The 17618-nt window shown below is 40.4% G+C and overlaps 1 protein-coding gene across 1 annotated transcript in view; it reads left to right on the forward strand.

Annotated features, from left to right (window-relative positions):
* Window positions 1–15279, forward strand: part of epha3 (eph receptor A3) — a 90454-nt gene extending 75175 nt beyond the window's left edge. Inside the window, exons 14-17 of the mRNA XM_079170452.1 lie at window positions 1615–1764; window positions 1974–2167; window positions 7393–7548; window positions 12243–15279. Of these exons, the coding sequence (XP_079026578.1) occupies window positions 1615–1764; window positions 1974–2167; window positions 7393–7548; window positions 12243–12348 (606 nt within the window). The 3' untranslated portion in view covers window positions 12349–15279. The remainder of the gene's footprint in view (window positions 1–1614; window positions 1765–1973; window positions 2168–7392; window positions 7549–12242) is intronic.
* Window positions 15280–17618: the final 2339 nt, after the last annotated feature.

Raw genomic sequence — 17618 nt, forward strand, 5'->3', positions numbered from 1 at the left:
ATGTTCAATGACAACATAGCTCACTTTTTAAAGGTTTGTTGTAATTGAAAAACGGTATGTACCAACAAGACAGTTTGAGACATGGACAATCCTATTTTTTTTCAAATTCCCTTGCCCATGTCTCCGGTCATATTTACTGCTTCAACCTACTTTACTTCAATTTGCAACTTGGCCTCAACTCTCTCAACTTTTAAGACGCCACTAAAATCTGAACAACAACAACAACAGCAACAGCTTGTGCAGCAATTGATTCGATTTATAAATGGAGTTTCCATAACAACTTTACTAAACGGTCCTTATGATCTTTCTCACAACACAATGCTCAAGCGAGGACCAATTTGCATCTTCATATACAAAACCTCAAAGCTAATTGCCCAATCAGTGAGAAACTGCAGTTTTCAAGAAAGACGTGTCAACATGTTGGAAGACCAGATGACGGAGGAGATTTCACTTCTTTTTACGTCATGAATCACATGTCACAAAATGAAACATTATCAGTTGGCACACCACAGTTCAGACATTCATCTGTACTCTTTGCAGCGTGTGTGTGGTCATTTTCATCATGGGATCCTGTGGTCTAGGCCATGCGTGCAGCCTTTTTAAACACTGTATAATTTGCTGGCTGAGAATTGCTTGTCAAATAAACATTCAGTTTGCCGTTTGCCTTTCTCCCAGAAATACATAATCTAAAATAATAAGACAGAATAATAAACTCGCCCATGTTACCGTAACTGACAATGATCCACACATGCACGCAAATTTCCATCCAGCCCGCTCCAGAAGTTTTTTTTTCTTTTTTTTTGTCTGGCCCCAAATTTTAAGGCAAAATATATAGTTTTACTTTGTTTGTGTGTTTGTTTGTGTGAGTGTTTACACATCTTGGGGGAGCAGGTGGGTACGGTGTGTGTGTGTGTGTGTATGTTGTTCTGTTTGCGTTTGCACTGTATGTTTCTGTGTGCACCTGTATTCATTTGAGCAAGCATGAGTGTGATCGTGTGTGTTTTTTGATGTTTCATACCTTCCCACGGTGTTTCCTTACGGATCATGCAGGACAGGAGTGTGTTTTTGAGAGATTCAGTGTGTGTGTAACTGCACAGCACCAGGCAAGAGCTGGGTGGCTTGGCCAATGTCTCTGTTAGCTTTGGCTGCCATCGGCCTCCTTTCCTTAGCTCCACTTTCTTCATTTGTCTTGCTTTGCTGCTAGAATGACAAACTGAAGAGCAGCAGACACTGAAGAGAGAGGACATGCACGACACTTTAGATTATGGTTTGATTAATGATCTTTCTTTCTTTAAGGTTGATGCTGGTCCTTATTGGTTAAAAGTGAATATTAACATTCATTTTTCTTACAATAAGGTTTAATGCCATTTTATATGATTACTTTCAAATCAAAAATGTTTGAGAAATATTTCTGTATTGTATATTTTTGTCTTAATGCTTATTCTTCCAAGTGTGAAAGAGCAAGTTAGTATACCTTTAAAACACACAAACGTTCATTCGAAGAGCAAGCTGAGCTGCCAAAGTACATGATGATTGCAGCCAGTGAGATTGTGCCACTGACTGACTGAAAGACAGTCAAACTGATTAATACTCCTCCTATGCTCTGTCTCTCAGGGAGGTAAGATCCCTATCCGGTGGACAGCTCCAGAGGCCATTGCCTACAGGAAGTTCACATCGGCCAGTGACGCTTGGAGTTATGGCATTGTGCTCTGGGAGGTGATGTCATATGGGGAACGGCCATACTGGGAGATGTCCAATCAGGATGTGAGTACTGCACCCCCCACTGCATTTTTGCACATTTGAAAAGTTTTGCTGATGAAATCAATGACGGTACCAGCAACTACCACTGATTTATATGAGATGGATTTTGTGAAGAGGTTTATGGCTCATAGGAGCGAAACGAGATGCAGTTGGGCACTGAAAATATCTCCTCTGTCATTTCTCAAATCTTGTCTTTTCCTTCCTACATCTAGGTAATAAAAGCTGTAGATGAAGGATACCGCCTCCCCCCACCCATGGACTGCCCGGCTACCCTTTACCAGCTGATGTTGGACTGCTGGCAGAAAGAGAGGAATAACCGGCCTAAATTTGAACAGATTGTCAGCATCCTGGATAAACTCATTCGCAACCCCGGAAGCCTCAAAATCACGGCCAACACCACATCCAGGTATCTTTTTATTTGTTGGTTTGGCTATTGTTTCCTTTCTTCTTATTCCTCCTGCTTTGGTTCCCATACAGCTGACTAACAAACACCTGGCTTTAGTCAATCCAACACTGGAAGTAGTTCCCATTATATCTTCCATCTATCTATCCTTATTAGTTATTGCTGGTCCACACATTATCTGCTCTGGGATCACAGGACTTTGGGATGAAAGTTGCAGTTTTATTTTCCATCGATGAAGCACAATTCACCATTATTATTGTACTGGACAACCAAAAGACGTGCTTGGTAAAAAAGGAATTATTCATCTTTCCTTTTGCAATACAGTCTAAAGTCATATTCTTCTTTACATCTCCCCTTGTTCTTATACCACATTGTCCCTATTTCCCCCCTCTCTTTTATACTTTGCTCCTTTGTTGGGACCTCCATTCTCTCCCACGGGTCCATGGGGAACCAGGGCACCCCGTGTACTGTTGTCAATTCTGAGCAGTGAGGGGGAAAGGCGCTGGGTCTGCGGCAGACGGCTGCAGTATTACGGAGACGTCAAAGCTCATAACATTGACTAATGATTTCTTAAGAAAGTGAAAATAGGTCCCTTGGAGTTTGCATGTAATTTTCCTGATTGGCTTTTAACACCGGGCAAGCACAGGCTGGCCGACAGAGGCGGCTGTGGTGATTTATGAGAACTGTGTGTGTGTGTGTGTGTGTGTGTGTGTGTGTGTGTGTGTGTGGTGGTGGCAGTTGCACAGCGGGAGCAGCTGCACTCAGCTCCACACTCGTTTGTCTCTGGGCTGTCCTGGCTGGCTAATGGAGCACCCCCTCCTCGTCAAAGCCCAGACTAAAGCCTGGGACCAGAGCAAAGCATCTGGAGGCTTCAGGGGTGGGTCCTGGTCAGAGTTTACTATCCCTGCATGTGGATGGAGAGGGACTGGGGTCAGTGGGCCAAGGTTGGCTGTCAGAGACTAATTATGGGCCAACAGGAGCCCAGTCAGGGTTGGAGGCCACTGTCTATCCGATTTGGCCTTACAGAGTGCCTAAAACAGATGAGATCACAGATTATCCTGCTCTAAGATTTCTTTGTCTTCAACAAAACTTGACAATGGCTGCAACCAAAGTGCTAGAATATAACTACTATTCCTTCTAAATACATGTCAAACAACATGAAATAGTCGGTTTGGGCTTTTTTACAAAATTAATAATGACAAGCTTCTGTGAACCTGTAACAGCAAACCAAATGTATTTCATTACTCCTCTCTGTAATTCATTGTCTAACACATTATTTCTGGTGAATAAGGATATTTGGTTCATTTTCAGTTTTTAGGTCTGGGCTGGAAATGGGTTTGGAGTTGAAACAAGCGCTAAACTGTTCATTGGTGAGGGGCTTGGGAGAAAGGGGCAATGGCTGCAGAGGAAACTGATCTGAGATCAATGAATGGAAACCAGTTCAAGTTACTAAAGAATACAGATGTGTATACAAATATATACGATACAAAAAAGGCAGATAATAGGGCAACACTATCCATCAGCTGTTTCCATGTCAACTGTTTAAGCTGAATAGGTGGGGTATAGAAAACTGGATGGGGGATGCAGTGCATTGAAAACTAATACAGAACCTTTAAATTAGATTTACATTTAATATGTTCAAATGTAAGCTTATTTAAAAAAAAAACTAAACTGAAAGAATAGAAAATAATACACATTAAGATTTCAGAGTAAGACCCATGTATGCTTGACTGGAATCAAATCAAAATGTCACACTTGAATCAATTTAGGTTATTGGCTTCCCTCAGACCACCTGAGTAGTATTGATTAAAACGTCATCACATCCATCACATCCAACAGAGGCAGAGGATACCAAATGTGGCCCATACTACATTGGTCTAACCCTGTCCTGCCCACATGTACAGTATCGGTTCAAGCTCTTCTCCTCCTCCACCTCGTTCTTCCCTCGGGAGCTCTAAAAACAAGAGACTACACAGCCCTGGTTATTTAGAGGTCAGAAGAGTGAAAGATGGAGCAGAAAAGGGGAAGGGAAACGAGAACAGGGGTAGTCTTTATTTTCTCTCCAGTGTATTTATACTTCCTTCTGTTCGAGCGGGTGTTTTCTGCGTTCTTATATGGTTTTAAGTCCAGGAGGGGTTTTTAAATCCCCCTCTACCGTCAGACAGATGCTTGCTTTTCTCTTTATTTTCTCCTTCGTAGCATCCCTCTGATTCTCGGTTTTCCTCTCCAATCATCTTGTCTCTTGAGCTGCCGTGAGATGTTGCTGAAAATGTAACAACAAAGGAAACAAAAAAAAATGATAAGGGTGGAGAAACAAGGTCATTTGCAGTTTATCTCGCAGGGTGTACAGGAGAGGGGGAAGGAAAGCCGAGGATGAAGGCGAGGATGAGATCAGAGGAGAAAAAGAAGAAAAGTGGTACAGGAAAGGACAGGAGAGGATCAATAATCCTGCAACAAACGTTCTTACCGTGACAGCCCAAAAGTTCTAATCTAAGACATTTTGGACATACGTAACTACGTTTTTGTCCAAACTTTTTTCCAGCAAATGCATAGTGGGAAAAAGTCAGTCATAACCATCACAATCATTCATTATACACTACATAAAAAATAACATTTTTGCATTCGTTTTTCTCATAAAAAAATGTCTACTGTCTACTGAGATTTACACACTTCCTTATTTCTCCCTCATCCAAACCACCCCCACTTGCGCCCCCCAGCCCCCGATTCTCTCCTTTTCCGACAAACCAGTATCTCCAGGGGGTCCTGGGGGGCCCTCGGCATTTTGACAGGCCTCTGATCTGGCAGGAAAAGACTCAATCACTGTAACAACACCCACTCCACTGCCTCAAATGCTCATTTTTTCTTCGCTTTTTCCTGTCTGTTTGAGTTGTCATCTCACTTTTCTTCTCTCTATATGGCATTTTTGATGGCAGCTTACTGATTTTCTATTGTGTGTATATATATATATATATATATATATATATATATATATATATATATATACAATAAGAAATATAGTTAAGAAAGTATGTATTTGTGATATATTTAAATTAATATACTGTATGTGCATACATCCCTTTGAATTCCAATGCCCCTTTCACAAGAACAATTGAACATTGAAACTATTTTTACTAAAAGACTATGTATCATTTAAGATGTTTCTAATTATTATTAATTCCTTATGTAATTATACTTTCTGTACTCCCTGAAAGTTGCCTAACATTGTGTATTACTTCCCTGATTCTTGCAAACACACATCCATGCCATTCCAAATCAGTCAAGCGGCATTTGACTTCCTGGTTTTCTAATGAGTTTATTTACAAGGCTATGAATAGTGTTCCCGGCAGGAGAACTTTTTTCTCACCTGCCCTGTCCTGCCTTTTTCACAAGGCTCTATTCCAGTTTGTGCGTGTGTGTGTGTGTGTGTGTGTGTAGGTGTGTGTTTGTGCCTGTCTTGACGCCGGTGCCTTTGTCTACTCTGCAAAACAGGTGCAGTGTGTTCTTATAAAAAAAGGGTACCTTTGCAACCAGTTTTAAATGCCACTCACAAATTCAGAAATAGACATACACAATGTTATAACTAATCCCTCATTCAGCTGTTGATTATTGTGTTTTGAGTCCCAGTTCGACCTAATGTGGTTTGACCTGGTTTCCCATCTCCTACCATGATGCGATCAGGTTTCCAAACAACAACGTATACCTCATTTGTATAAGACACAGCTAAAGACTTCAAAGCTTGGACAGCTTCCCCTCCACTCTCCTCTCTTTCTCTCTGGATGTCTTTCCACCTGTCTCGTCCCTCTTCTTCCTCCGTAATCAGCAACCATCAATCAGAGCGAGTCAAAACAGCGCCTGCAGCCATTCCTTCACTCTCTACTGTTGACTGGGCCCTCTAAAGCCCAACGCGGTGCATTTAATTTGATTTGATCCAATTGAAACCATCAACCCTAATCAAATCCAATGTTGCATTTTGCCGCATGGTACATGTACTGCAGGAAACTGTAATGAAATTGGACAGAAACTGATGCCGTTTTTGTTAGTAATCTTGTTCTTGAATATGTTTAATACATTATGGAAATAATTTGTGTGACAGTTTTATTTCCCCCCTGTATTCAAAGCCCAAAGGCAATGGTAATACTACTGCACTGTATGCAACAGACTTATAGGACCGGTCTGTCTGTGTGTGTGTGTGTGTGTGTGTGTGTAGGTGTGTGTGTGTGTGTGTGTGTGTGTGTGGGTGGCTCCCTGATGAGTGCCGCTCAATGAGATCAAGAGGCCTGGTTTTCATTTACCTCTGTATAGGTATGCAAGCACAGAATGTGTAGAATAATGTATATGCTCAAATGTATACAGAAAATGAAATTTAAAAAAACATAAATTAAATCTAAAACATTTTGTTCACATATGTAAAACGATATAATAAAATAATGTGAATTGCTTATATTAATTTACTTCCATTCCAATCACAATTGCTTCTCTAATAATTACTTTAACTACCAAATTAGAATTTATTCAATTTGGTTTCAACTTACCAGTCCATAAAACAACTAGATGATGAATAGTTATGTTCACACAGCTTGGAATGAAGAACTGGTTGCTGGCTAGTGACAGTAGTAGCAATAGTAGATAGTGGCAGAAAAAAGCATTTAACTACATCAATGGTTTAAACAGTTTAACTTGGGCAAGGTCCAGAGAACAGAGCAAAGCTTGCTGGCCATTTTGCACTCACACATGACACAGTCACTGTCTGCAACATGCAGTAAGGCGTCTATATGCTGACCATGCTGCCTACTCTTTTCTTCTGCCAGTGAATTTCCTTCACTACTCGTTCTAACATTGCAACGTATGCTGCTGCTCACCTAGCATTTCACGAGCCATGCCATACATAGTGTCCATCTATAAGCTTTGATTTCCCAGGGGGGGGGGTTCTTATCGTCACTCCCCATTCCAGACTCTGCTGCCTTGTTGTGTGCTTGTGGATAGTGTCAAGATCAGAACTTATGTGCTAAAGACCCCCTCTGTAAATATTCACATCATAAGAAACCCCTTCCACTAGGGCTCATGCTCTGGGTGACACTAATGCCTTTGTGTTTCTGAAATGACGCGATAAACTGACATATTTTATTTGTCTGAATATGTTACAGGTCATTACCCAAGGAATTTCAATTTAAGTACAATTTTTTCATTCATTATCCATTCATGTTACTCCTTCTCCTGTGTCCCCTCAGGCCGGCCAACTTGTTGTTGGACAGGAGCAGTTCAGAGGTTCCCGCGATGGGGACGCTGGGTGACTGGATGGATGGAATGAGGACCTTGCCCTGCAAAGAGGCCTTCTCTGGGGTCAGCTACAGCTCCTGTGACACCCTGGCCAAGACCTCCACTGAGTAAGACAACCACACACACTATGCAACTCTGCCCATTCATGTCAGCAGTGTTTACAGGGCCCCAGTACACACAGCAAGGCCCAGGATTTGAAGAGACTCTTGGTGAAGAAAACACACACACACACACTCTTGTTGTCATTAAGTAAAGAAAGCTATACAGCCCTTTTACTAAAGAATGAGAGTTGTGGTAATTCATAATGACAGGCCTTTAGCCATGCTCTTAGTGTTGCAAGTATGACCACAGAGGGAGAAGGTGAGAGCATTAAAAGAAAGAGAGATGAGTAGAGAAATTGAAAAAGAGAAGGAAAGAGAGAGGATAAGAGTTGTAAGTTATATAAGGGAGAGAGGATAAGAGAGAAGCTATTGAGGGAGGGGATGAGATGGAAGATTTGACAAGATAAAAGGGTAGAGAGAGGCGCCTTTGAAAGAGCAAACAAAGGAACACCTGTCAAATAGGTATGCATAGCACTCGCTATACTGTGAAGAATTAAAATGCGGAAAAAAGATTGTCAGACGGAAAACTACTTGGAAGACAAGATACTTTCATGGTTATGTTGAGGCCACTTTGGTTCTCTGAACTTTACCATGTTAATGTTGTGTTGGTTAAATATCGAAGACGACACATGTACATATGTAAATGATTGAAATCCAGAACTAGTTTGAGGAACTTTGTTTGGGAAATGATGTTAGAGGGTATTTATCACAGCATAGGGTTTAGCACATAAATGTCATTGGATGAAGGAGACTTAGTACCGGACACAGAGATTATAGGTGTGACTTTACTGACAGGATCTTCAGGTTGACAAAAGGTTCCGAGCTAGTGGATCAGGTTCTGCCAAGAGCCCTGTGCTGGCAGACTGAAAGCAATTATGAATCCCAAGCTTAGTGGTAACAGACTGGGAGATGTAACCGATCAACAAGCAACCTTTAAATTTACAGTTCAGACTGCAGCTACTTGGGTAAATCAAGGACAGCTGGCTGGTTTTATATAAGTCAGAGTGCAGAAATGATTTGTCACTTTTTCTCTGTGTTTCTCTCTTTGTCCCTTGCTCTGTTGGCCTGCTGCTGGTTTAGTTGATGTGGAATGTGACGGGGTAAATAATTGGACATTTCTAATCATTATGATCAAAGCAGCCATTCGCTGTGGTGATTGCAGCAGCGGGGGCAGTTGGGGAGCGGCGGTCAGTGAGCTGTAACTCCTGTCAATAACTTACCAAACCAGATAGTCATTAACCGTGTTGGGCTTGAAAGAAGCAGTGCTTAATATGTGGCCTTTTAAATAATCATGAGCTGTGGAGTTGATGTCACTAGTTGGCCAGTAGGAGCCCTTTAAAGGACTATGAAGAGAATAAGAGCTTAAAACATCCAACGTTGGCAAATTGAATTGCAAGGACTTGTAAATGAAGTGTATTTGGAATTCATTTCCTACTAATATCATATGGCAACTATTGGGAAGTATCCTATTTTCTCTGTTGTAGCAACATTCTGTTTCTCTGTCTCTTTTCTCAAGGGTACTACACTAAAGATATGTTTTCTCCCGGCATTGCTCATGCCATGTATTCAATGAACGTGTTTAATCAATGAAAAGTTCTCTTCAGTCAACACATTACAAAACAATAACAGCTTACACTGCAAATGGGTGGAAATCCACATTGGGTCAAGGCAACAGAAATCTCACTTAAACCGCACTGTAGTAACCTCCCACCTAAGAAATCATATTGGTCTATGATGCTTTTTCTGTATCTAGATGCTAAATTGGATCAGTGCAGTATTAATCCAGTGAAGGCTGAACCTAAGGCACCTAAGGCGAGCTCAGCCACAAGCCTTGGCTGGGACTATGCATTGCTCAATATAGATTCCTCTATTGATTTGTACAGTCTTAATCTAGTCCTTGATATTCAGCACAAGGCTTGGCAATTCTCTGACCTCAGAGGAGCGGTAATCATACTTGGCTGCAGTGTGCTGACTCATCTGCTGGAGAAATTGAAGTCCTTTTTCAAGACAGGATGGAATGGATTGACTAGGAAATAGCGCATCATTTGGACTATTTTCTTCATCAGAGAGAGTGCATGCAAAGTTCATTTCAAGTATTTGATTGAGAAAATGATGAACTTAACTGCTAGACAAAGGAAAGTAATCTGAAGTGACAAGGCACTGACAACGACACATGGTCTATGCACATCAATTTACCCAATCAATCATCTACCCAAACCTTACCTAGCATCCACATTCTTTCAGCAACTCAAAACGTGACACAACAAATGAGACAATGACCTGTCCCAATGTCTATTTCAAAGTGATATAGTGGTTAAAGATGGCTGGCTCCTCTTAAAAAAACCCCACTAGATATCACGTTTAACTACACTGAAGAAAAAAAGAACTGCAGACATTTTACTCTGGGATGTGAAAAATAGCTCGGACACACTGAAGAAAGAAACGTTCAACTGTTAATCTTTCTCATTTTATGGTGTGTGTGACTTTCTTTAAGGTTCTAAATGTATGATTTTTAATAAAACACAAGTCGTGTTTGACGTTGCAGTAGTCCATCACTACCTGTTCTTGAGATGATGCATGTGGCTTTCATAGAAAAAAGTCTCATCGGATCAAGATGAGGAACAGGTTCATCTACTCTCATTGCTACTCTTATTATGAGGAAAGCATCTTGAATCAAAAAGTCTAAATATAGCTGTGGTAATGCAAAGAGAAAATGACACCACAGCTGCTTTGACTCTCAAAAGAGCGAGATCAAGTCACGGCAGAGATAAATAATTGTGTTAGTGTTCAAAGAACAACTTTACTGCACATGACTTTAAGTTCATCTATCTTTATAATGAGTTGCAACTCAACACTGTTGTGTTCAAGTCATGTTTCCTATTTTGTTTGCTTTTGAAATGTCATTGCACTCTTAGACAGCTTAAGAGTAGAAGGTCCCCTTTACTCTTCTGGTCCCACGGCATATTTATTCATATTGTTTAGGTAAAGCTTCATGAGTTCCACTGATTTATTGCAACTAAAATGTGCTCTTGACTAGAATGCACATATTGATGACATCCAGTTCAATGTGTTAATGCTGCCGGGCCTGGCTGTGTCTCAGTAGAGTGGTTCTGACGGAGGTCCACGTCACACCAGCCACTTGCCCAGAATGGGAGCCGTCCATGGGAATCACCACTCTCTAACGCCCAGCTCCTCTCAGCCTCCTCTGGCTCTGGATGGTGGGTGGAGGACAAAGACCTTGGCCCCGTCTGGGAGCAGCAGCCTACCTCCAGAATCACTGATGGGCTTTCACTTGTCTGAATTTTAAAGGGATAGTTAGTTGATATTCAGTGATAACTCAATAGCCATGTTTCCATCCTGCTGTCAGCTGTAACTCCAAACAAAAGTAAGAGACACTTGGAATGCTCCAAAATGTAACAAGAGGCTCCCTAGAAACAGATAAGACAATATCAGTGGATGGATGGAAACCAAGCGATTTTCTATTTATGGCATACTTGTGCTGTTTGTTACTGCAACATAAAGCAGCAATTAATTTGGTTTTGTGTATTGCAAACTTATTTAAAATACACAATAAATTGTACAGTCTACATCTAAAGCATTACTTAATTTGAACTATCCCTTTACTTTGTAGAACTGAGTGAAACAATATTGTGATTTATGTCAGTTTCAGTTTCTGGCTGGTCAAGATGTTTCTTAATGTCTTCTATTTTGGCTGCTCTGAACAACTAAATGCTCTGCTTGCATCTGAATACAACAAACATAATAATTGTGCACATTTTTGAATGAAACTAAAAAGTAATAATAGCCGAAAGTGTCTGTTGTAGTAATGCCACCACTCCGACTCCAACTCCTCTGCTTCTACTAATACAATACCATTTTTATTACTCCTAGATGGGTAAAAGAGATGAGCCTTAACATGCGTTGTGACTCCTTCTTTGCTGTAATATCAACAATACTTTGTGTATAATGCTTTGTATTTTAAGGTTGGTGTTGTTGTTCCTGTAAGTTTCAAAAAGGGCTTGATGCTTTAAGCTGACTAACTACTGTGTGTATTTGATGTGTATGATGCATAACGTGAAACGCTCTAATTTATTTTAAATGTCTTTCCTGTACAAATGTACTTTTAGTACACTTGAATGCATGTAACTAACCTTTTAAGAGTTTAACAAGTTAACAATCAGAGTCTAATATCCTTCACATGTACCAGTGTTGCTCCTCTCCACATACTTATACCTACCCTGTCAAAGAAATCTGGTTCAATGTGATGCAGGAAGCTAGGTCTTTTCTGCCGCCGTGGCACTCCCATGCCATTTCCTCCACTGACAGGGTCATAATAGCAGCTGTCAGTGCAGCCTCATAGGTCCACCTCTCTGTTTGTTAGTAATGGAGAGTGGAGACAACACCCCCTCCACCCCTAGACACCCCTTCAGGGATGTGTCAGTCCAGTGTTCTTCTGGGAAATGTAGTCCTTTGTGAATGACAGATGCACAGGGAAAGTGAGACGAGCAGCACTGGGAGCGTGTCATTAAATATCACATGGGTGTCACATCCACGATCACTAATGCACTCTTCTCTATCTTTTTTCTTTCCATCTTTCCCTCCGTCATGTCTCCCTCCCTGCTTGTGTCTGTGTTTTTGACCTCTCCTCCCCCTTCTCTTTCCCTCCCCCTCCCTCTCCCTCCCTCTCCTTCCCAAACCAGGGATCTGAAAAAGGTTGGAGTGACTATCGTCGGACCGCAGAAAAAGATCGTGAGCAGCCTCAAAGCCCTAGATTCCCACACCAAGAATGGCCCAGTACCTGTTTAAGAAATGAACCTAACGAGTAAAAACACCAGAGACCTGTCTGTCGGTGTGGTTGAATAATCACAGTCTAACAGAGTGGCTTCATATGTAAACTGGAAACGGATGGAAATGAAGGATGAATATGACATGATTCAAATGAGGGCTTCCGTTGTTTCGTTGAAAGACAATGTCAAGTCTCGACAGTGAAATGGGAAAGAGTTCAGTGCAGATCTGCCAGCTAGCTAACTGGCTCACTCTTCAGCCATCCGTCCCTCCATGCCCCAAGTTGAAATGCCTTACAGACAATTAGGAGGGTAGAAAGAGCTAATGAAAGCCAAGGAGGTCAGGGAGGCCTGCCTAGGGATACAAACTGGGACTGGACTGGGATGAAGCCGGAGCTCTCCAGTATTTGCTAGGCTGGACAGCGTAGCCTTCCCTTTACAGCTGAAAAGGGGACGGGCATGCTCACAGTCTCCTCCCACCACGCCGACTAAGCAGCTTGCGGAACGAGGCGGTGAAACGACTGAGATGCCTCATGTAGCATGGCAGACAGCAGCAGCTCATCCGGATTTGGACCCTTCCTGGACTAACGAGGGCTGAGGTGTGAGATTTTCTTGTAACTACCTACATTTATTGTCTCTTATCCATGAGAGAACTGAGCTGGAATGGACACACCTAGACGTTAACCGAGCCATTTTACTCTGTAGCTCTAACCTATAGCATTTGCATTCGGTAGACATGTCACATAAAAGCAATAATTATGATAATCAGTTAAGTTGTCTCATTGTTTGGAAGCCATGAGTCTGTCACATGTATTGAAAGCTGTGCTTGGAAGGTACAGGGGCCATAACACACTTCACACACAGTATTTCCTTTATGGTGACATCTATGTTCTATGTGCTTATGAACAGATATTGTACAGTTATAATGCCGTTCCCCCAATGCCCTTTGTGTGAAATCTCAGGATGTGTACGTTATTCGTTCTATTTTCCCTAACAAGGGGAAACAGACAGAGGGAGTAGAGCAGAGACAGGAGTGAAAAGTGCAGGTTAAAAAAGACAGAAAAGGGGAAAACAGTAAGAGAGACATTTATAAGAGGAAAAAGAGATGAAGTGGTGTCATTCAGGCCTCTGCCGCAGACATTCTCGTTGTGATGCGGAAGTGTTTGAAACTAGAAGTGAGTTTGTACCTGAGTTTCTTCTTCAGGCAAGACAGGTTAGCATCATCAACCCCACACAACATCAGGTATTATGTTCCTTTTCGGTATTGGAGTGGGGTTCGTTATCTGCATACGATCAGTTCAGAAGGTTTCGATCAACACAGCTGATCTGAGAGTGCTGTAGTCTTGCTTTAGTCTGAGTTCATAACTTATTAACAAAAGCCATGTGGGATCTGATGTTCGCCGTAAAAAAAAAATGTTGTTCTAATTAATCCATGAAATCCTGATGTGTTTAATGCAAAAAGTAGAGTGCCTCCTCTAGTTGGGTTGGATTATGGAAGGATTTCCAAGCAAAAAGCTCCAATTTCGATTTTATTTTCAACAGTCTTTTATCGTGTTCTCATAGTGGTTTTCTCATCACTGCCCTAAACTAACAAGGTGTGAAAATGCAATGAAAGAAAAGGAACACTTTCAATAAGTGACTGCTTTCTGAGGTAGTTTTGCGTACGATATATGTCCAGGATGGGGTTTCCTAAAGGCACCATAGAATTTAGATGATCTTGGTATGAAGTCCAACCTTAAAAATGTCCGTCTCCTGCCAGTCAATCCCCCAGTGCTACAAATAACCAGTATTTCTAAACTGGCACTTGGGTACTTTGGGATGTTGGATGGGTATTATTTAACCACAAGGGTGCTGTCGTTAAGCTTCTTCCAAGCACTTAATAGACAATATTTGAGCACTTAGAATAGAAATGTTTAAGGGTGCTCCAATCAGTCGATATTCATTTGTAAAAGTTTGATCGGTGGTGTCTATGAAGGCAGATCAGAAGACACAAGAGCATTGTTCTATGTGCTGCTAAAATGGCTTCCCCAGAGTTGTGTCTCTAAAGACGCTTTTACACACCATGTTCCAGGAGGGAATTGTTGCTCCATTACTTTGCGTAGGCAGTGGAACATGTTGCACACGCTGCTTGCCAATAAATAAACAGTTTCCCATTCATTCAAAGTTTCTCATCTCTTAATCTTGATACTTAATATACAATGTTGTTATGCCCAACGATAAATATAGTGTTTCCATGATTTCCCCCCCAAAAAAATCCAGATTGGAGCACCCTTAGAAATGTTATTGCCTCGGTATAGATGAACCTTATCTAATGGAGAGGGATGATTTTGGTGCTTTTGGGAAACCCCTCCCTGTTAAGTACGTCAGTCGGTCCTCTGTTACTCGGTCTACCTGTGGATGCTGCTGTTGCTGCTATGTGTTCTAATTAGCATGTACATAATGTAAACCATCGTAATGATAGCAGCTAGCGCTACGGATCCCACTATATGTACATGGCCATCCCTCTTTGTACAAATGTTTGTATGTATAAAAGAATAAATAAAAATTGTGCAACATTTTTAATTAAAAAAGAGACAAAAATCATCTGTATTATATTTTATCTTATTTTGGATTATATTTGTCTGCTTTGTTTTTTCTACAATAAAAAAGCAATTATGGTTACATTATTATTTATTTGTTAACATTATACAGCGCAATGTTGATTCTTTTTTTTTTGTAGCATACAGTAAATTATGTGTCAGTGCTATCTGTGTTTTGGTTTTTGACTTACTTTATAAACCTGGGACATCTGAGAGAGCAATACTGTTATGCACCCAATATCCTGAACCCTCATTCTCTGTCTGAAGACTGACCCGTGTGTCTGTGTGAGAGTTTACGTGTGCAAATGTAGATGGCCTTGTCTACTAATGTAAAATGATTTGTAGTGGATACATTTATATTTTTATAATAAATATTCGCAAAATATTTTCCAAAAAAATGGATGATGATAGACCTGCTCCTGTGTTTTTATTCTAACACATAATAATGTTGACTTTTCTTTTAACTGTAAGGGTATTTTCATCTGTTTAAAAGATCAAAAGTGGAACACTCATAACTCAGATGTCATCTTTTTTTTTATTTTACACTCCATAGATCAGTCTTTTGGCACATATTGCCTTCTTCAGGATAAAAGCCAGCAATCATGTGACTGACATATATAGTGTACAGAACATGTGTTTCAAATCACTGAGTTCAAAGGGCAATCCACATGAACAGAGAAGGAGTCCATAAGGTCATTCGTAGCCAGAAAGGTCTTCACCATCAATGCCTACAATCTAAGAATCAGCAAATACAACATAAGTAACTCTGAAGTAAAAATTACAAGTATATACAAGTGGAAAATTATGTAAAATATTCTATTTAAATTTGCAATAAGTCATAGAAGAATATAAATATACAGTACATCTAAGTAACATATACAGCATTAGTCAAGTAAAACAAAATTATTTAAAAAAAAGGGGGAACAATCTGATAAAATCATTAAAAACAAGATTATAATATGATATATTGTGGCAGAAATTACACAATTAAAGAAAATAAAACATTTGAATACATACATTATGAATACATATTTGTTATATCCAACTTAATTTTTCTATTTAGCTTAAACTTCTAGACATCTAGAATAATGTACCTTCATTTTTAAAAAGTCGCACTGATTTTTGCATTTCATCCAAATAAGTGTTTTAACATTGATTTCATCAAAAGATGCCTGAGAGAATCCTGCCTTTATTGATAGGACCACATAAACGGACAATTGTGTTTTTTTTTAATTTTACAAATCTGGACACAACTAAAATGTAAATGTTAAAGTCAAACAGTAATTTAGCATTTGCAAACACAGCCATCAAAATTTCATTTTTGAAATTTGATATATTTATTTTGAAAATTAAACGATTATATACTGTATATTATTCCACTTTAGTATTGCTGGCCAGGACTTCCACATGTCTTTATTTCCCTTTCTAGTTACCTAAACTTTCCATACTTTTACCATGTTAATTTGTTATCATATGGTTGGTAGAAATAAATAACTTTTTCGAATTACCATTGAATATCTGGGGTTTTGCAGAATTGTCTATTGTCTGTCTGGTTTTCGGATTGTCACAAGCAGGTTGTCACAAGACACATTCTCCACAATCTTTCACTCTACCTGTCTATACTGAACCATTGTCCACAAACCCTCCCACATCTGTTAACCAGCTTCCACCTCAGCCTATGTTTCTAATCCCTTCCTCCCTGCCGCCGCCTCCTTGTTCTCCTGGCCACATCCAATAAAGCATTTTGTTTCCGATCCTCCGTGGGTAAACTCATTTTGTTGTGTAATTTTAATGTGGAAGATCTGCGCTGTCTCTTTTTCTTTTTTTCTTTCCTGCTGACTGGGAGGAGAGGAGATGTGTCGGACAGGGAAAAGAGTGATGGTTGCTCTGCTCACTGATGACAGACTGACACTATCCAGATGTTCTCAGGCAGATGTGCACAGAGAGAAAACAGGACACTGCCCTCTCCAATTCAAGAAACAATGAACACAGTATGCTTGACAACGCCACCAATTCGGTCTTGTTTTTGTCTAAAAGAACCTCTATGGTGCTGAAACCACCGGGGTGATGGGAAAGACAGAGGGAGGGCGGAAGTGGGGGAGGTAGAGAGGACGGAAAGTTCAGGGGAGAGGAGCAGGCAGGTGTGCTGGAGTGTGATGCCTGTGGCAGTTCTGTCCAAGTAGATTAGAACCTTTCGAAACAATAGCGTATGATAATGCAATAATTCAGGAGAACATTAACCAGCACCATTCATCATGTTGCTTGAAATGCGTTCCCCTAGCTGCAACACATACAGCAAGCAAGGTTCCACATGGAGAGTAATGATAACGAGAAAACAAAAAGTCATGATGTGTAAAATTCATTTCCCATTTTGAACGAGGGTAATATGCAATCATGAAAAATACAGCTCTCCCTTTTCCAGATTTCTGACGTCCACCACTGTTTGATATGCAGGCTCGGATGTCTCAGAACTTTCACAAGCAGTTTTGCTGCAGTAAGTTTTAACTTGAAGGCAAAACCACCTCCTTAAGTCTACGCACACATTCACACCAAAGCTGAAAGACAAGTTATTTACTAAATGTGGCAAAATGCTAATGCCGCCTTGACAATTTTTTTATTTTTTATTTTCAGAAGCAGTTTTTTTAATTATTTGAATTACGTGTCAACTGTCCATAGTGATTGTGGGTCCGTAGTTTGAATTTGATTTTTAGAT

The sequence above is a fragment of the Pholis gunnellus genome, assembly GCF_910591455.1.
Source record: "Pholis gunnellus genome assembly, chromosome: 12".
Classification (NCBI taxonomy): Eukaryota; Metazoa; Chordata; class Actinopteri; order Perciformes; family Pholidae; genus Pholis; species Pholis gunnellus.